The 21,379-nt window shown below is 32.9% G+C and overlaps 3 protein-coding genes across 3 annotated transcripts; 2 read left to right on the top strand and 1 right to left on the bottom strand.

The window, feature by feature from the left end:
* Window positions 1-439: 439 nt before the first annotated feature.
* On the top strand, window positions 440-6,526 carry HELRODRAFT_113643 (hypothetical protein; the record flags this gene model as incomplete). Its single annotated transcript, XM_009024050.1, has 12 exons — window positions 440-607; window positions 766-862; window positions 1,144-1,277; window positions 2,054-2,119; window positions 2,240-2,381; window positions 2,458-2,618; window positions 2,728-2,900; window positions 3,119-3,229; window positions 3,590-3,651; window positions 3,915-3,974; window positions 4,149-4,376; window positions 5,283-6,526. 12 exons carry the CDS (start codon window positions 440-442, stop codon window positions 6,395-6,397), a joined length of 2,517 nt encoding a protein of 838 aa, XP_009022298.1. The 3' UTR covers window positions 6,398-6,526.
* Window positions 6,527-7,041: 515 nt separating this feature from the next.
* HELRODRAFT_185811 (hypothetical protein) lies at window positions 7,042-11,693 on the top strand. Its single transcript, XM_009024049.1, has 13 exons — window positions 7,042-7,302; window positions 8,083-8,172; window positions 8,304-8,562; window positions 8,764-8,923; window positions 9,076-9,151; window positions 9,271-9,488; window positions 9,790-9,867; window positions 10,055-10,144; window positions 10,340-10,542; window positions 10,740-10,832; window positions 10,988-11,086; window positions 11,249-11,308; window positions 11,418-11,693. Exons 1-13 carry the CDS (start codon window positions 7,184-7,186, stop codon window positions 11,508-11,510), a joined length of 1,638 nt encoding a protein of 545 aa, XP_009022297.1. The 5' UTR covers window positions 7,042-7,183; the 3' UTR covers window positions 11,511-11,693.
* Window positions 11,694-14,045: 2,352 nt separating this feature from the next.
* Window positions 14,046-17,268, bottom strand: HELRODRAFT_84106 (hypothetical protein; the record flags this gene model as incomplete). Its single annotated transcript, XM_009024001.1, has 4 exons — window positions 14,046-14,378; window positions 14,948-15,027; window positions 15,074-15,448; window positions 17,127-17,268. Coding segments are annotated over 4 exons (930 nt in total), but the record flags the coding sequence as incomplete, so codon positions are not given.
* Window positions 17,269-21,379: the final 4,111 nt, after the last annotated feature.

Genomic DNA, 21,379 nt, shown 5'->3' with positions numbered 1-21,379 from the left:
GTCGGCGATGTAATACGGTATAATTTAGATTATTCATAAAGTGTACGAACATAAGTGATAAATTGTTATTAGTAATCGCTGATAAAATTGTAAAACATGTCGCAAAGCAGAATATTGGATGACGCTAGTAGAGCTGATCGTTTGCAAAGGTTGTGATTTGATACTATGGTGGAATTATATAAAATATGTTGTGATTTATGTAATTTACGATTTAATTTTATAATTTTTCATTTATTTAATAAATTTAATATTTGATATCATTAAGTGATTGTATGTATGCGTATACATACATTACAATTGTATTTTATACTTAATTTATAATTTATATTTTTATATATAAATTTATTTTATTGAATTAATTATTAAATTTTTATATAAAATATAATTTATAATATGATATTAATTTTTTAAAATCATTTAAAGCTCTTTTCATGAAAGTATGGATGGGAGCAAATCTCAATCTGATGTGTCTGATGTTAATTCTGGAAATGCTTTGACTACCTCTGCTCCCACTTCTTCAAAGAGGTCCAAGTATACTACGTACAAGATTTTGCCCATTGAGAAAAATTTTTATCAAGAACATCCAGATGTAACAAATAGATCAATGGTTTGTCAAAATTGAGTTTTTAAAAATTTTTAGTTTTAAGCTTCTAAGGCTTACTTTAATTAATTTAAAAAAAAATTTGTTAATGATAAATATCTCAAAATTTAAAAAACAATGTTTCTAAAATGTGCAATTAGTTAAACTTGTAATGTACTTGTTAGGGTGAAGTTGAGGAATATTATGCTGAGCACCAAGTTAGAGTGAGAGGAAGGGATTGTCCCAAACCTGTCCTGAAATTTGAAGAGGCCAATTTTCCTGGTGAGCAGAAAGTTTTATTAAGTCATTGTTATTATTTATGTAGATTATTTCAGGATCTTAAAAACGGTTGGTCTGCTGACATCAACAGAAAAATAACACAAAATCAAATAAGTACAAATTTATTTTTTATGAAAATAAAAAAATTAAGCAAAAAATACACATAGCACTACAGAGTGAATAATAAATTAAGTGTTACTGAGTAGTTAGTTACTACTTCAACAACAACTACTACTACTACTACTTGGTTCCATTTGTTATCATGTGAATGTTGACAAATCCAGACTACTCTATGGATGTGTTTAAGCAACAAGGGTGGGAAAAACCCACTGTCATACAAGCCCAAGGATGGCCTGTGGCCCTCAGCGGCCGAGATTTAGTTGGGATAGCTCAAACGGGTTCTGGCAAGACACTGTCGGTAAGTTGCGGTAATGTTTTTTCTTCAGATCGCGAGAGGTAGGCGCGATGACGATGATGATTGAATTTCTTACTTTTATGATGAATTTAATGATGATAATAAAAATAAAATTGCTGTTGGCAATACGACAGCCTTCTACAGTAATGCTACTGGCTTCTCAATGACCAGTGATTAACTGTTGACATCAGATTAATGCTATCAATTTTTTTCTTGAATTTCATCTGGTTATGCACCATCCACTTTTAAAGATTCATCAGTTTTATATTGTTTTTGTTGTTTGTTTCAAGCTAACATTATGTATTTTTTTATAAGCATATGATTATGTATTCATATGTATCCATAAATATGCATCAATATATGCGTGCAATATTTATCACACACACGCATATATATATATATATATATATATATATATATATATATATATATATATATAAATATATATATAATGTGTGTGTTATATATGTGTGTGCTTGCATGCATGTACTTATTGGTTTGAAAAGACAAGATGAGGATTGGTGTTCTAAAACTTCCTTTCATCCAACCTGTCCAGAATATATAATTACAAAAACAATACATAAATAATTAATGTTTTCAGAAAATTTTCAAATATTGTAAAATTTCTTTGAAACATATTTGTTTTTGTTTTTACATTCCGATCACAATTATAGAATTTAATTGTTGGTTGGAGATTGTAGTTTTTTATTTCAAACCTTGCAATCACTGTTTGTTTGTTATGTGATATTGAAATGTTTCTCTTTGTTGCACTTGTACAGTACATCCTGCCAGCATTTGTCCATATCAGCAGACAGCCACCTCTCATGTTCAGTGATGGATGCATTGTTAGTATTCTCATGTTTTTTTTTATTTAATTCAAATTACTGCTATTTTCAACTGGGTTGTTAACCAATGTATCTAGCATGTTTATTTCATGGTGACATAAAAATTTAATTTTCTTTCAGTGTCTGGTCCTGGTGCCAACTAGAGAGTTAGCTCAGCAAGTTGCACAGACAGCCAGCCTGTTCAGTGAGAGAGCGAACATTAGATATGCTTGCATATATGGCGGATCTCCTAAGCAGCCACAATTGAAAGAACTTGAAAGAGGTTAATAAAATTTGTTAAACTTTTATTTGGTTATTTTCTAACAATTATTTCATAGTTTATATTCAACATTGAACAGGTGCAGAGTTAGTTATTGCAACACCTGGTCGACTAAATGATTTCCTAGATACATTCAAGACAAATTTGATGCGCACAACATTCCTCGTGTTGGATGAGGCCGATCGTATGCTTGACATGGGATTTGAACCTCAGATTAGAAAAATCATGGACCAGTTGAGGGTCGGTCATCTTTTATTTTTTTCATTCAATTGTCAACTTAATACTCATGACTTCTGTAATCTATTCTGTAAATGGTTCAACCAATGAAATTGATCAACCTTTTGTTTAGTCTGATCGTCAGACTTTGATGTGGAGTGCCACCTGGCCAAGAGAAGTTCAACAGTTGGCTGAAGCCTACCTGAATGATTATGTTCAAATAAATGTTGGAGCCCTGCAGCTCAGTGCCAATCACAATATTGTGCAACATGTTGAAGTTTGTCGTGAGGATGAGAAACCGTTCAAGTCAGTTTATTTGGCTCTTTATTCGTTCATTTGTTTTTGTTTAATTCATTGTATAATATTTATATTTTGAATTTGTATAACTATAAATTTATTTAAATGGTTGAACTGTGAATAAAAATTGGATTAATATCATTAAATTGAATAAATATTTTCATAATATGTGATTCAATTTGACCAATAAAGTAACAAAATCATTATTACAAATTTTGAAAATTCAGATTGAGTCGCTTACTGAAAGGCATCATGAGGGAGGAGGATCAAAAGTGTTTGATATTTGTTGAGACCAAAAGGAAGGCCGATGAACTGACTCGACGTCTGAAAAGAGAAGGGTATGTCATTATTTTATGTCATGTTCACTTCACAGAATGCTATGTGTTCTTGAGATCTTTACAGTTGCAAATTGTTTCGATTTTCAACTTGATAATAATTTTATTATTAATATTCTTATGAATGAACATTTGTGGTGTGAAAGGATAGTTAATGTGAAATGCAATTTATGAAAATACCTTGAACCTTAATAAGAGAATTTTTAATTTGCCTTTATGTATGTGATTAAGTCCTTTTAAAAACATCACGTAAATACAGTAAAAGTCTCAGAACGCTAAATTTGAAGTATGAAAATGTTGATTGTACTTGGATTTTATTTGACAAATTGGTAAATCAGTAAATATTTTCTATCTATTAATTAGCTATGCTGCAATGGCCATACATGGAGATAAAAGTCAGGTAGATAGGGAATATGTCCTACAAGGTATATTTATGAGATTTTTTGTTTGAATCTTTTTTTAATTTTTTTTTGCTACCATTTCATTTGGGAAATTTTTCAACTAAAATAGTTGAGTTTGAAACATTGAAATGTATGTTATTGACTGTAAATGCTATGGATGATGTATTGGATTTTATAAATGTGGATCCAATTTTCAGTTTTATCTATAGACTTCTAGTCATAAATATTTGTATATATTTGTAAATTGTTTGCTAATTTTAACAAATTTATGGAAAATAATTGAACAGAATTCAAAGATGGAAGATGTCCTTTGTTGATAGCTACTGATGTTGCATCAAGAGGAATTCGTTAGAAACTTTTTCTATTCAATGCAACTTAATTATTGTACATTTTATTTCTATTACAGCTTCATCTTTTTTTTAAGTTTGATTATCACTTATTTTATTAAGAATCAATCAATCAATCAAAAATGTCATCACAAATTTTAATTTGCAAGTGATTATTAATTTGTTTCCTGATAGATATTGAAGATGTGAAAACTGTGGTAAACTATGACTACCCAAATTGTTCTGAAGATTACATTCATCGCATTGGCAGAACTGGTAGAGCATCAAACAAGGGCACTGCATACACTTTTTTTACCCCTCATAACCGCAACAAAGCTAGAGACTTGATTGATGTCCTGAAAGAGGCCAAACAGATCATCAGTCCTCGTTTGCTAGGCATGCAAGGATTTGGATCTGATAGAGGTTGGCACACGTTCGTTTTTTTTTTTGTTTGATTAAAATATCTTCTGGTTTAAAAGAATTTTGTTTTTGCAATTTTGTTACCGACTGTGACTAATTTAAAAAATTGTTTGATAGGTAGGAGCAGGTGGAGAACAATGGATCGAGGATCTAGAACTGGTGGCAGATATGGAGACAGAGATGTTGACCATGCTGATAAATCCAGAGAGGATAGAAGCACTAGGAAAAGACCCAGTCGTTGGGATAGTGATGATCCAACAGTCAACAAATTCATGGCACTTGGTGATTTCGTTGGAGTAGCACCTTCAGAAGGTCAATCGACTATTGAAGGTGATGCAACTGCGGTTCCTACGGATACCACGGCATCTAGTCAAACAAATTTGCCCATCAATCTTGACAGTTATAACAGTACAGCTGCTGATAAAGTACAGGAGGCTATACAGAAAGTTATCATGAGCCAATACACGGCTCTTGCTGTAGCAGCGGCCAAAAAGAGTGAAACCAGCGAGGATGAATATGACGATCGACCACGATCCGGGAGACGTTCTGTTAGTTCAGATAGGAGTTCAACTGTGCGCAAATCATCTAGCAGTGTCTTGCCACTCATGAATGTTCAGACAGATGCTTCCAAATATCCTGATGTACCATTGTCATTATTCAGCAACACTGATGACAACATAAAAAATGACAATGAAGTAAAGGATTCCGATTGTGATAGCAGATCTGATCATAGGCTGGATAGAAGGGATAGGGATAATTCAAGATGGGGAGGAGACAGATGGAGTGGTGACAAGGGTGGAAGAGGGGGCGATAGATGGGGAGGGAGGGGTGGAAGAGGAGGAGAAAGATGGGGAGACAGGGGCGGAAGAGGAGGAGATAGATGGGGAGACAGAGGCGGAAGAGGTGGAGAGAGAGGTGGAAGAGGAGAAGACAGATGGGGAGATAGAGGTGGAAGAGGGGGAGAGAGAGGTGGCAGAGGTAGATATTTCAGAGATAGAGAAGAGAGAAATTTCAACTCCGGGGACAACAGAGACAACAAAGACTACCAGTCTGATCGTAGAGGTTACAATCGAGATTATAACAGAGACAACGATGATTTCAGATTTGATCGGAGAGATAGAGATAACAATTTTAGCAGAAGAGATAATGATAATGATAAGAAAAATGAAGACAATAATGAAAGAAATAATGATGGTAGTAGTACTAACACTGACAAGGATCAGCAGCTCGGTAAGGATAATACTGATGGCTATAATAGCAGAAATAACAGTTATGACAACAGCGGTAGAAATAACAATTATGATAATAATAAGAGTAGCACCAATTTTGACGATAACAGCTACAGAAGTAATAGAAACTTTGGATCTTTTCGAGGTAGAGGTTCAAACTTTCATAACAACGATGGTAATCGCAGATACAATGATGACAGAAACAGAAATTCGTACAACAATGGTGAAAATGAAAATAGAGATTCTAGGGGATTCAGTAATCAAAGATTTCAAGGAAGACATCAACAGCAGCAGCAGCAACGGGAACCACAACAAAAATCATTCCAAGAAAGATCTAACTATTATCAAGATAGCCAGAAATACAAAACACAGCAACAATCTGAGCAAAATGATAAGGGCTATAGTAATATGCACAACCAACACAATCAAAGTTTTCAAAATCAGTATCAGCCAGCTCAACAAAAGTCATCTCAGAATAGTTATTCATACGGCCACTTGAGTGCAACTAGCGTTATTAGTTCACCATTTCCTCAAACCTCTATCGCTCAGACGTTTCCAAAGTTTCATGGTTTTCCTGATACCTCAGCTCCTCCGCCGCCTCCTCCGCCATCTTCACAAAATCCTCCTCCTCCTCCACCACCACCACAAACAACAGCCAGTACAAACAACAACAGTGCCGCTGCAAATACTTACCAGTATAATGACAACCTCCAAAACATTGCTATGTTGTACAATCAGTTCATGCAGCAAGCAGGTCTCTTCAGTCAGGCACCTCCACCGCCACCTCCGAAATAACTTTTGACATCCTTTGTTAACGTTCTTATTGTGTTGTGATGGGACAGCGGTTTTTAAATTACTTGTAGGATGAAAGTTTATGTTTTATTTCATTTTTAGATAATAAAATGTACCGTTTACTTTGTTTCATTTATTGCTTATTTAGTCTAATGCTTATTGCTTATATATGGGTGAGAATTTCCAACTTGCTCTCGCAAGTACGGTTGGCCAATACGAGTGCATAAAGTACATCACGACCAAAGGTGCGTTTTTGTATATATATATATATATATATATGTATATATATATAATAAATTCATTATAAAAGCAACAGTAATAAGGGCTACATGTATACGCACGCAGTTCACATTTTTCGGGGAGAATTCGAAATAGTTTGAGATCACACCTTGCTTAACACCCATGGATATATATATATATTTATATCCATGTTAACACCCAAGCTGAGCCAATATGCGTAGATTTGTATTAGAATTTTGCTCGCTCGCTTTATATAGGAATATCTCCAATATCGATATCATAGAATTAACGCGAGCGAGTTTAAAAAATATTTTATTCAAAATTTTATTAAAATAGAAATATCAAAATAGAACATACACAAGTAACCGAAATGCAAAGTTTGGCAAATTAACTGCAATATCTTTGTAATCAACCACCTAATACTGCTCGCACCTCTTTTTTTTTAATATTTTTGCGTTTTAATATTTTCGTGCTTTTAAATGAAAATTGTGGATGCATTTAAATTATTTTAGTTTATAATTCATATAAATATAAAAATTAAAGCCTGAAATGGAGCCCATCGAAGCCAAGGTGTGCACGGAGTCTGCTGCTGATGATGTCCCTTCTGCTGTTGGTGCTGGTGGGTCGACTTTGCTACCAGCAAATCCGGAGGACAAGACGTGTTACTGGTTTGCCAAGTTTTTTTTTATTTTTCATGCTTTTCAACTCTTTAAATTTAATTTAAATAAAAGAGCTGTTAAAAATGTTAAGACTAGCAAGTCACTGCTATTTTCAATTTAAAAATTTAATTAAATTTAGTAATAAAGAACTTGATTAAATTTATTAAACTTCAAAGTTTAAATTAAAAAATTTATTTAATCATAAATTTCAAGAAAAATATAAATAAACCAAATATCTTTGATAAGAACAGTTTCATTAAATTTCCATGATGAACTTGAATAATTCTATTTTCAATAAATTGAATGATTTCCAGAAAATTCTAATAAGGAAAACTGAAAAACAAACTTTAAATTGATTAATGCCAACAATTCTGTTGAATTCATACAATACTGTATATATAAAGTATATAAAGTATATATATATATATATATATATATATATATATATATATATATTTTTTGGTAACAGACTATTGTTAATGCAACATTTCAAAAATTCAACACTACTTTCAACTTTGTTCAACTTTTTCATATTTCTTTTTCATTTATTAATTTCCGAGAAATTAGACATTTTATTGTTTTTTTTTTAAATTTTTATTAAATAAATTTGCAAATAGCTATATATATATATATATATATATATATATATATATATATATAGCTATATATATATATATATATTTATATATACATACATATAACTTTATGCTATGATTTAACATAACTCTATGCTGTGATTTACTACTAAAAATTTACCATTAAGTTTAAAATAAAAATAATTCGTAACAGTGGCAGAGATAGGAACTTGAATATTTGTGAATTTCAGTGTGGTATGTGTCTGAGGTATTACCATGAGACATGCGTATCTTGTTACAATAGGTTAGGAAGTTTATTTTTTTTTTTCAATTTAAAAACCATGAAAATTATTAGGATATTTAAAAGTTAAATTAAATATGTATTTAGTTAAGTTGTTCTGAGTAAACTAAAAAAAATTTTAAATTAAATTTCAGAGATTGTGTACCATTCATGACAAACTACCAGTTCTTCTGTAAAAGGTGCAGCATGCAGGAGAGTTTAATGAAAAGGCAAGCTAGTTTTGGTCAGATGTGTTTGACTGCCATCGCAAACCTTATGCAGAAGAATAAAGGGAAGACTATGTTTTCCAAAGATGCTGACATTATTCCATACATAGAGACCAACTGGGAACTGTTAACATCCAGTCCACGAAGAGTCAAGAACACTTGGCATTCTTCTATTTCTAAGACTATGGTTGGTGGCTGAAGAGTTGTTGGCTTTGTGATTACTTGAAAGCAGGATTACAATTTTTAATTGAATTTGTGCAGAACTGTTCAAATGTTTTTCTACAACCATTTAAATATTTTCATATTCAGTCAGTCAGGAAGTTTTATATTCTCTTCAATTATCTTATAAACTTTACACAAATGTTTAATTTCAAACACACCATTGCAGTTGAAAGATCCCAGCATATTCACCACAAAGGAAGGTGGTGCCGATACTACTTTTGGATTAGTCAATGAGGATCTGAGTAAAATAGGACCAAACTGTGAAAGCCTGTTGAGACTGTTGTGCAATCGTCCTGTTGAGACAAAAACTCAAGTGCAAACTGAAGGTATTGTATACATGTGTGTATGTGTGTGTGTGTGCGTGCGTGCACGTGTGTGCGTGCGTGTGCGCGTGTCTGTGCAGTGATACTTTACTCAATTTTAGATCATAAAGTGTAAATAAAATGTTTTGATTATCGTTTCTTTCATCACTTGAAAGCTACGAGAGGTAGGCTGGCAAAGAGAAAAACTCCAGGTGAACATCATTACGTTGTTGGCTCCAAACAGAAGAAAAGGTACACCCCTTATGATTTATTTTTCAAGAAATATTTTCAAACGTTATTTTAATGATTTGAAATGATGGTTGGAAAGGAATAATAGATGAACAATAAATTATCATTACTTGCCTATTCAGTGAAATGACATCAACGATGAGACTGGCCCCAAGTTGTTATCCAGCTGAGCATCCATTCAACAAAGATGGCTACCGGTACCACTTGGCAGAGCCCGACCCCCACGCTCCTAATTGGCAGATATTCGACGAGAGTCCAGAGTGGGCTGGCAAGCCAATACCTGGCTACTTGTATCGCATGAATCTAGAAGCTAATGTGTTATTGTCGTTGAATGATCGAGGCTAGCGATCTTGTTTCTGTTTCTGGTGATTTGTCGACGTCGTTTGTGCTGATGTTTTTGTTGATGTTGTTTCTCTTAATGTTGTTGCAGTTGATGATGATGCTGTTTTTAGGATGATGATGCTGTTTTTAGAATGATGGCAGTGATAAATTAAGATTGATAATGGCAAAGGACGAAGGTAATGTTAGTGATCACAAGAGGAGGGTGATTATGTTGATGACGATAATGATAATTATGTTGGTGACGATAATGATGATTATATCGGTGACGGTTATGATGATTATTCTAATTTGATGATCAGCCCCCCAGTTGAAGGTCAGTGATGATAGATTGACAGTGACAGGGGAGAAGGGCTACAGTATGATTCGGGCCAACCACGGTACATACTTACTGCCTACTTAACTATTATTTTTGTTATATATTTGATATATTTTTTAATTTAATTAATCAATTAAATTTAATGTTTTTTAAAATTTACAAAGCTCATTTATATATTTTAGTTGTTAAATACTGATTGGTTGTATTTATGAAGTTAATTGATGCAGTTGATATTTTTCAATTATTAGGAGTGAATGAAGGCAGCTGGTTTTACGAGGTGAAGATTGACGACATGCCCGCCGATTCTGCGACTAGGATAGGATGGTCACAAAGTTTAGGTTTGTGAACATTTTTCTTTCTTTCTGTTTCTTTCTGCTTTGGTTTAAGATAAAAAATTTTTCCCATCACGTTTTGTTTGCGTCTACAGTTATGATCATATACAACCAATTGTTATATAAGTGGTTGGTAACATGTTGATTCGCATTAGATATTTGTCAGGTCTTCTAGGATACAATAATAACCTACTAATCCAGGGAACCTACAGGCACCTTGCGGATATGACAAGTTCAGTTATTCGTGGAGGTCAAAGAAAGGGACAATATTCCACCAGAGTCGTGGGAAGCATTACTGTGACTCAGGTTACAGAGAGGATGATCTACTGGGCTTCCTCATTCGTCTGCCTCGCCAGGCGGATGAGTGTCATCTTCAACTCTTGCCACCTCAATACAAAGAGAAGGTTCGTGTGCAGGATAGCGAAAATGCAGATGCCGTCGGCGATGGAATTGTTTAATTAATGGATTTTTGTGCTCCAAGACCCAATTTAAAATATTTTTCCAGTTGTTTTTCTCATACATGTGAAAGATCAGACTAACTAACTTTTTCACTCTGATTGCAATGATGTAATGTTAATTCTTTTCAACGCAATTATTTAAGCCTCTAGTAAAGTTCAAAAGCCATTTGTACTATGAAGAGAAAGATTTGGTTGCAGAAACTGAAAGCAAACTGAAACCTGCTGCTGGCAGTCAGGTAAGAATTTATAAATTCAGTGTTTTCAACTTTGCATTCTTTCATACATTCATTCATTTAATTAATCAGTCCTTTACTATATCATTTATTCATTCAGCTTGTTCATTCATCTTTTTCCCCATTAATTAACTGGTAAATGAAATGGATGGTTTCAGATTATTATGTTTCTCAACGGCAAGTGTCAAGGCATCGCATACGAAGATATTAACAAGGGTATCTACTTTCCCGCCATCTCATCCTACAAGAATGCCACAGTCTGTTTTTCATTTGTTCCATTGTTCATCTCTTTCTTTTCATGCGTGGTTTCATTTTAATGGCTTGCATGGTTTTACTTGAATTTTCGAGGCGGCATTTATTTTGATAGTTATTTTTATTCTCCTTTACATTAAAATGATGCTGTTGCATTTGTAATTCAGGTGTCAGTTAATTTTGGACCGAAGTTCAAATACCCGCCCAAAGATTACCAATACAGACCTGTTTGTATATTTCCTCATTTAAATTATTTAAGAAAATTCTTTTACATAATTAATATTTTACCTCAGAATGATAGATGAAATTTGTTGCTTGCTTATTTAAAAATGTCAGATGTGCCAGGCGACGGAGGCATCGGCAGTACAGCATGCCCTCGGAGACATCTTGTACCACGTCGAACACGAGGGGCAAACATTGGAAATCTGATGATTTTAATCAATTTCTTTTAATACTCTCATTTCTATATTTTTCAAAACTGTTTGCTAATTATAATATATTGATTTTAATGCAACAAAGGAAGTACTGTTGCGGTAAATTTCAGTACTGAAATTTGATTTTTAAAATTTCTAATTTTTTTTTTTATAGAAAAAAACGTCTTACAGCAAAAATGCATTAGAATTTTGTGACCAATCAAAGGTCTCTACGTGTTTGAGCTACCTCTCATGATCTCGCATTAAAACTGACGTCTGTAGTTCGATGTATGAAAACTGTTTCAAGTTCAAACGTAGAAACCTTGGATTATTATTTATTTATTTAACTTTTTTAAATTTATTTTTAATATGCGCTTGTTTAGTCAGCGTAGCATCTTAATTCTCAACCGTTGAATTATTCATGAGAATTGAACTATACTATTTGACCTGAACGTCGACATGAGAACGTTGGCGTCGTTATGTTGTCTTTTTACTGCTGCATGCAGATGTCATTATATTGAAGTTCCGTGCCCAATTATGGTTGATGTGTGACGTCATTGTCGTTTTCGCTTTCAGAAAATGGCGTGATGGCCTAGTGGTTAAGGTCGCCCAGTGCTGTTTCGCAGTAACCGGTTTCGAGTATGACAAAAAAAATCCTCGCCTGTCACATGTTTCGTGTGTGATGCGTCGTTTAGCATGTATTCACATGCGATGTTTTTTAGACGTGTTGAATCCTCTGAATTTTGGAAAGTGTAATTGACCTTTGACCTTTTTAACCTTTATATTGCCAAGAGTATGATAGGGTATAAGATGGAACAAATGTTTGCTCCATAAATTTTTTGGTGTTTTTTCCATAGCTTAATAAACTGAATATTAATTTACTAATATCTTTATCATGAACGAAAAAAGACTCAATTAGCATTCTTTAGAGTTGCGTGTAATAAATTATTACAAACGTTGTATGTATGCTCACGTAAGAGTTAATACCATGGATGTAATATATATATATATATATATATATATATATATATATATATATATTTATAGGTTAATGCAATTCACATACTGATTATTTTATCTTTCGGTTTAATGCACTCTTGTTGTATAAGGATTGCGTAAAATTTGTAGTTTTCACTCGGTAAATGTTTCTTTGTTAAGTTTGACTTCTTATATTTTTTTAACACCTAGCCATCCATCGCGAGTTGTCTCGAGTTGATTTATTATCACACATATTTAATACAATATACAGCATAATTTATTTAGGTTTAAATTCATATAAAATAAAATTGATCATACGCATCAGTACGTAGCACTATGAATTCAGAATATGCACGCAAAATTGTCTTCCATGTTTTTTTTCCATAATGGGAACATTCTTTTAGTGACCAAAAAGATAAAATCCAAATGAAATCAGTCGAGAATTATTATTTATATATCAGAGTGTAAGTAGATGAGATGTAAAATATAATGTACGATCCTCTCATGCTCTTTGATCAACAAGTGCTTGAGAGTAAAAAATATATTTAAAGTCGGTTAATAATAATAATAATAATAAAATTAGTAATGTACCATGACAAGTACGGTACAATATATATATATATATATATATACAGTTAATTACAGTACGCGTGTGTGTGTAAATTTTAACTGTAATTTGTCTGCTAATGCCATTGCCTTGCATATTTTTTGCTTTCATTAAATTCTTAAAATTTCTACACGCTAATCATGTTTTTCTGTTCATTTTTATAAAACCTAACTCAAAAATGACCAGGAACATGCCGTACATCTACGACAACCCTACAGGAACTGAGGCCTAGACGGTTGTACGTACTTCATCTGCATCGTCATTTGCCTCTCCTCTCTACCTTTCACTTATCTCTCCAATTTATATAAGTACAAATTTTCTTTCCATCTCGGAAATTAAAAATAATTAAAACCTAAAAATGAATGAAATAAATAAATAAATTTAAAAGCTTAAAATTGCATACAAACAAACATTGAACTGTCTTGTAAATTGATATGCTGTCCAGTTTTGACAAGATTTTTGCATTTTCTTCCTGCTTATTTATTTAAGACTCAGCGTGTTGGCATGATTGAATAGAGTTGAAAGTTGTACTTTACATGTGTGGATGAATTGAATAAGCATGCTTGATGTGGCAACTATTCGGGTATTTTGGTTTCATCATAGGTAGCCAAACGGCAACCCCCGATCTCGGGGAAAATGCCGTCTAAACGTGTGTTGTTGTTGTTGTTTGATGTGGCAACTATTTGTTTGAACTTTCTTTAGCAATGTCAACAAGTTAACACTCTTTGTATGAAAACATATGATTAAGAATTTTTTATATTTGTCCCTGGTTCATTCATTCATCTCTTCATTATCTACGTGTGTAAGTCAAACAAGCGTTTAAAAACTGCTCATATTAACAAAAATTCAGGTGAATAGTTCAATCGGGAAGTAAAGTAATAATGATGTATCTCGCTTTCTGGAAAACTTGAGTTTTTATTCCTTTATCTTTCAAGCATGTCAGTCGACACGAAATTGCCAGCCTAACTACTCACCAACATCACTCCTCCTACTCCACGTCTCTTGGTCGGCAGCACGACAGTAGCAGCAGAGGAACTGACGAACGATGAAACGATGAAACCACTTTCGAAAATTCGAAACTTCCAAAACGACGGCACGTCTGTAGCGTGGGTGACTGAGGGCGTATATGAGAGGATTCCAAATCGAAGATGTTTTGGCGAACAAGACGGGGACTTCCGAAGTGAATGGCGTGACGAGATGTGCGAAACCGTTGATACCGAGTTGAGCGACAATGGCGTAAGGAGTCCAGCAAATTAGGAATGCACCGAAGCAACAAGCAAGTACTTTGGCGGTTTTCAACTCTTGGCGTGTACGACTGCCCGGTTGTCTGGCGTTGCCGTAATGAGGGAATCGAGGTTTTGTTGTCGGTGTTGTTACCGAGCTACTGTCGCGTCTGTCGTTGCTGTATGTAATGCAGTGGTCGTTGTTGTAGAGGATGCTTGTGCAATTGTGGTTTATAATTTCGTTGTTTCTTGATTTCAACATAAATATTTCATTCGACTGAGCGTTGACTACTTCTCGATTCCTGATAGTGTTTTTAAAGTGCTTTATTTAAAATTTAATTAAAAATTTATTCATTTATTTTCATGAAAAATATCCTCGCAAAATTGTAAAACTTCAAAAAACTGATATCACCGCTGAAACGTTGTTGACACGAGATGGTGTTGAATGAAATAAATTCAGTCTTCTAATATTTCAATGATCATTTGTAATTTAAAATAAAAACACTTCAGGATAATATCAATAAAAATGTCAACAACAATACTGCATTAAAAAAGGACATAAAAAACAGCAATATAAACAACAAAAACAACAACAATAATATCTATAACATTATAAAGATTACATAGGCATTAACGACAGCGAACCATTGACAGCACAGCAACAAAAACATAACAACGTGCGTTTTGAGCATCCATATGATCCTTCATTCCATCTTCCTCTACCGCTACCAAATTCACCATGCTCTCCCATCACTACTCTTCTCTTCCGACTCGATTTCGTAACCTCGATGACGATACCGATGTAACTCGTAACTATTATCACAACCGGTAAAAAAAATCCGCAGGTAATTAAGACGTAATTGAAACAAATATTCGACCAAGTTCTCGTCAAGTAATCGAACGTGCAGCTCACTCCAAAAGCTTCCGGAATGAATCGACCCCAACCGAATAGCGGCATTACCGACCAAATCAAAGCCCAACTCCACACGGCTCCAATTTGTAGCAATGTAAGTACTGACGATGACTTTTTGTTGAGCATATAGAAGGGATGTACTATAGCCATATAGCGGTCAATCGATATAAACGCCAGACATGTTATGGAGCCGAGACCAGTCCATCCAGCCACAAATCCATAGAAATCGCATCCTGCATGTAGAGTTACAAATTTTGTCTGAAAATTTAAATCATTTGTTTCAACAATTTCTAAAATGACGTATTTTTCTTAGTCGCAAATCGTAAATGCAAGAAAACGTTGATGATGACGTCATAAAGGATGTAAGTGTTCCTGATGATAATGATTGCGGTGGTTGCGATGATGATGATGATGATGATGATGATGATAATAGTGACGACCATATTGCCCAGGTTATAACATTTTAAACTTCAGATGTTAATTTATTTTAGTTGAAAGAAAGATATGAAGTGATAATGGCAATTACGTGATTGTCTATGATAATAATATTTACGAGGAGTTTAGTTGGTGACGTTGGTGGATACAGAAATGTTGACGTTGATGTCGGTGCCAGATATTGAAATATAATAACCAAGCCCGTGAGGATGGTTTTGAAAATTGTTTTTGACTCGTTTTTCACATTATTCGAGTGAAACAAGTTTTCAAAATTGGGTTAAACGCATTTTACTTTGAAACGTTTTTTTACAACTACTTTTTAAAAATTGATGTGTCAGGGAGTAATTTATTTTAACAAGAGCTTCTCGTCGGAAAATAATCCCAGCTTTTATGATGGGGTGGACATTTTTTCATCTGAAACATTCAAACTTTAAAAATAGCAGTAAAAATTTTTTTCTACAAATTTAAAAATAAAATTTAATTCAGTTAAAATTTTAAAAATTTGGTTTAGTACTATTTTGCACAATTTAAAAATAAACATGATTTTAGAAATATTTTATTTAAAATCAATATATCACCAATGAACCATAGCTATACCACACTAAACCAACACCACACCACATAGCAACCAACAAGCAGTTCACGTATAGTTCTGCTATGTATTATATATAGAGTTATAGAGCTGAGAAGAAGAAAAGGAAGAGAGAGAGAGAGAGAGAGAGGGAGAGAGAGAGAGAGAAAGGAACCAAAATTTAGCATTAAAAATTTCATATTTATTTTCATCCGAACTTCGCACGCAAATTAATTTTCATTAAATTTTGCATTAGTTGGGTTTTTCATGTTTCATTTTGCAAATTTTTCACTCTGAACACTCCCATAATTCTCATAGTAACTGTCACAATTCTCGACGATTACATCACAATGTCACCGACGTAATAATTTCTAATGATGACGTCATAATCATCATGGTCGTCATCTGTCACTACCATGCTACAGTTCCAAAGATGATGTTTATCAAAATACCATTTTCAAATATTATTATGAACATTATTACTATAACTGGTGGTCATCATCGTCATGTCATCACTATCATTATCATTTTTAAATAATGAGTGAGATAATCATATTAGGATCGATGATGATGATGATGAGATGACGACGAAGACGATGATGATGATAATGATGTGAATGACATCATAGTTATTACTAATCATGTATTATCATCATCATCATCATTATTGTAATCGTCGTGATCTCGCAACATGTACAAACATACCACACACCATCAACATTTAGCATCGTTTTGTTACTGCCTTGTAAATTTATCGCATAATTTATTTAGGCCATCATCGTCGTCGCCATCATTCAAATCTCTGTTCACCATCATCGTATTGAAAGTGCCATCAGTATGATTATATGATAATAAAACCATGATCTTTATCTTATTACAATAATCATCGCATCGCATGACCTGACCTAGATCGCCCCAGATCCAATGACGTTTGAAGCAGGACAACGCGGTCATTGGGAAGCCAATGAGAGATGAGAAAATGAGGTCACAGAGAGCGAGGTTGATGATGAGCACGTTTGCGTGGGTTCGCAGTATTGGAGTCCTGGTTGGGTGGTCATTTTAATGAGAATACAGAGATTATAAATAATGATGGAGTTGCTATGAATGGAGGGATGAATGAATGAAAATGAAATGAATTAATAGATGACTGACTGACAGAATGAATGATTGACTGAATAAATGAATGAACGAATGAATGAATGAACATACGAACCGATGAATGAATGAATAAGAAATAAACGAAGAAAGATATAAATTAGTTGATAAATGAAAATATTTAACACATACACACACACACACAACACACATAACACACGTACACATACACACACACGATTTTATAACAAAAATAACAAAACAGATGAATGGATAAATAATTTGATGTTTAATGAATAACGTAAAAGTCCAATTAGTAGACTATGGAAAGTCTAATCAATGTTAATCATGTGTAATTTTGCAGTCAGGTTTGTAGTTCCAAACAGTTTCCTGACATAAAAAAAAGAAATAAATGAATTTATTCATATTTTGTAATAAAAACAATGAGAAATTAATTCACCAAAACTAGACATTATATTATATAAAAACAACAACATTGGATTAAAAAGGTACAAATGAAAAAAGTCGCAAAGGCAGAAGTTAAAAAATTTGCCTTTTATTTTTTATTTCAGGTGGTTGAGAAGCCATGCGAAGACGACGTAAAACAGGTAGGAACAGGATAAAAAATTTAGTCTAAGGCTGTTGAAAATTTAATGGGAAAAATAAAAAATTTATGTACATGTACTTTTCTTAAATAAGATAAAAAATTCAATGTAAAAGTACAAAAACACAATATTTTTTATTTGTTAAATATTTTACATCAGGGGTAGGCGAACTTTTTTGCTGTGAGGGCCGCATTGAGAACTATTTTACCTTTGAAGGGCCGCATAATTACTTATACAGCAAATTTTTTCGACCTGGAGAGAATAATTTTTTTAAAGTTTGTGGCTCCATTTTTTTGGTTATAATGTCCGGCTGACGACTTTTTTTTTGGCAAACAAGACCTCGCGGGCCGCATATAAAAGTAGCCTCGCGGGCCGCATGCTAGTTTGCCCGCCACTGCTTTACATGATAAGATATGCTGTCACAAGTTCAACTTCTACAACAAGCACCAGAAGACTAATGACATTGTGCCATTTACGTTTAACTCAAAATTATTTTCCCACAAAAAATTGAAAATAAATTTAAGTTTTTAAATAAAAAATACTGAAAAATTTTGTTAGATGAAACATAAAAAGATATTCGTGAGAGACGCAGAGAAAATAAGAAAATTTAATTAAGTTAGAAGGGAAAAAATTGGAATGAATAATTTGCAAGGAGAAGGCGGTTGACCTGTGTTTGACATGACAGTCCATCCACTCATATCAACACCACACACACGCTACACCACACACACACGCTACACCACACCACACACACACCACACACACACCACAACACAACGATAAAAACTCTGGTTGAATGAAATATTATTATGCAACGTTCAAAGTTGACACCCACGTTGTTCGGTCAATCATACAAGAAATATCCATCTCATCTGCCTTTTCTTTCACTGCACCAGACGAGTTAGAGCACTGAATAATTATACCTAATTATGATATGAACATAATTTCAAACCAGAATTAATTATTTTGGGATTGTGGCGTAATGCTTAAGGTGCTTGGCACTGTTGTTGCAGTAACCGAGTTCGAACGAGAAAAGATCCCCGTTATAGCCTGTTGTAACCCATCTTTCCTAAGTGTAAATTAACGTGCATTCAAACTGCTAACAATGTGTGTTTGCGGTTGATGTTTTTGAAAAAAAGATTACTCAGTTAATAGTAATAAAATTATTACTTTCAATCAGATCCACAATACTAATGACAGTTTCAATATTACGTCTAATGTGCTTTTAAATGTATCTCCGCCACGGCATGTTCTTCTAAATTTTTTACCATTCCGTTTCTAACTTTCAAATGAATTTTCAAATGGTTTATACTGTTTCTCCATTTCAAAAATTATAAAAATTGTTTCTCTGTATATATATAATATATACATGCGTGTGTGTGTGTGTGTTTGTTTGTAAATGTCTAATGCGTTTATCATCATAATTTTGATAATGAAAAATAAACAAATTTATTTGAAAAATTTTTCGAGAAAGTTAAAAATAAAATAAAAGAAGAAAAAATAAAACGACAAATAAAATTTATTAGAATTTATTATGATCAGCATATTTTTAGGCTCAAATTCTTTACAACACGAACATTGTACAGGTGTGTGTTTGTGTATTCGTGTGTGTGGGTGTGATTGTATGTGTGTGTGTGTGCGTGCGTGTGAGTGTGTTTTGATTAAAAAACTTTAAAATATAAATCAGAAATTGTCAAATTGCTGATGGGGTGGTGTGCAGTCCTTATGCCCCCACCATAGGCTACCCCTTCTAAACCAGGTGGTGGGCACATAAATTAACGTTTACGCGGATGTAGCATCGTTTAGATATAAAAAAAGTTGTCTTTCGACAATTTTTGTTGTTGAAAATTTTGTCTGTTTCAAACTAATAAACCTTAATTAAATCTTAGATTATGAAAAAATAACAAAATATGGAGTAAAGGAGGAACTAAAAAAGAAAGAGAGAAAGAGGAAGATCAAAAAAAGGTGAGGAGGGAGAGATAAAGAGAGGAGAAAAAGAAAGGAGAGAGTGACGGAAGGTGAAAAACTAAAAAAAAAAATAAAAGGAGAAAGATGGAAGAAAAAAAAGATGAAAAGAAATAAAAAAAAAAGAGAAAATAAGAAAAGAGAAAGAGAGAGAGAGAGAGAGACTGGTTTTATCATCATCGTCGTCATCATCACTGCCATCACTTTCAACGTAGCACGATGTTATGGCCACTTAAAGTATGATTAGGTATCATCTGGTCTGACATAATTAAATATTCTTACTAATCTCTCATCATTAATATTAATATACCAATACTATATATTAATATATTAATACTAAAAATTGATTCAGTTAATCCCTCATCATTAATATTCATATATCAATACTTTATATTAATACTAAAGATTGATACAGTTAATCTCTCATCATTAATATTCATATATCAATACTTTATATTAATACTAAAGATTGATACAGTTAATCTCTCATCATTAATATTCATATATCAATACTTTATATTAATACTAAAGATTGATACAGTTAATCTCTCATCATTAATATTCATATATCAATACTTTATATTAATACTAAAGATTGATACAGTTAATCTCTCATCATTAATATTCATATATCAATACTTTATATTAATACTAAAGATTGATACAGTTAATCTCTCATCATTAATATTCATATATCAATACTTTATATTAATACTAAAGATTGATACAGTTAATCTCTCATCATTAATATTCATATATCAATACTTTATATTAATACTAAAGATTGATACAGTTAATCTCTCATCATTAATATTCATATATCAATACTTTATATTAATACTAAAGATTGATACAGTTAATCTCTCATCATTAATATTCATATATCAATACTTTATATTAATACTAAAGATTGATACAGTTAATCTCTCATCATTAATATTCATATATCAAAACTTTATATTAATACTAAAAATTGATACAGTTAATCCCTCATCATTAATATTCATATATCAATACTTTATATTAATACTAAAGATTGATACAGTTAATCTCTCATCATTAATATTCATATATCAAAACTTTATATTAATACTAAAAATTGATACAGTTAATCCCTCATCATTAATATTCATATATCAATACTTTATATTAATACTAAAGATTGATTCAGTTTAAACTGGCATTCATGGTGAAAAACTGTTCAACGGTGGAACAACCACCACCACACCAAGAATTGAAACATTTGAAGGAATTTGTCAATTTATTATCAGTCAGATAGATGTCCAGAACGCTGTTCCTTGTGAGAGCGGCTAAACACGAAGATCACGCGAGTGTGTGTCTGTGTGTGTCTGTGTGTGTGTGTGTATGTGTCTGTGTGTGTGTGTGTATGTGTCTGTGTGTGTATGTGTGTGTTTCATACATTCGAACATCTAGCCATAGGGAAATAATTTGAAGTTACTTTAAAATTGAGATTAATCACAGCAGGTTATATA

This window comes from Helobdella robusta (genome assembly GCF_000326865.2).
Source record: "Helobdella robusta unplaced genomic scaffold HELROscaffold_39, whole genome shotgun sequence".
In the NCBI taxonomy this organism is placed as follows: Eukaryota; Metazoa; Annelida; class Clitellata; order Rhynchobdellida; family Glossiphoniidae; genus Helobdella; species Helobdella robusta.
Note: the sequence above shows the minus strand (reverse complement) of the source record. Positions and strands in the feature narration are given on the sequence as shown.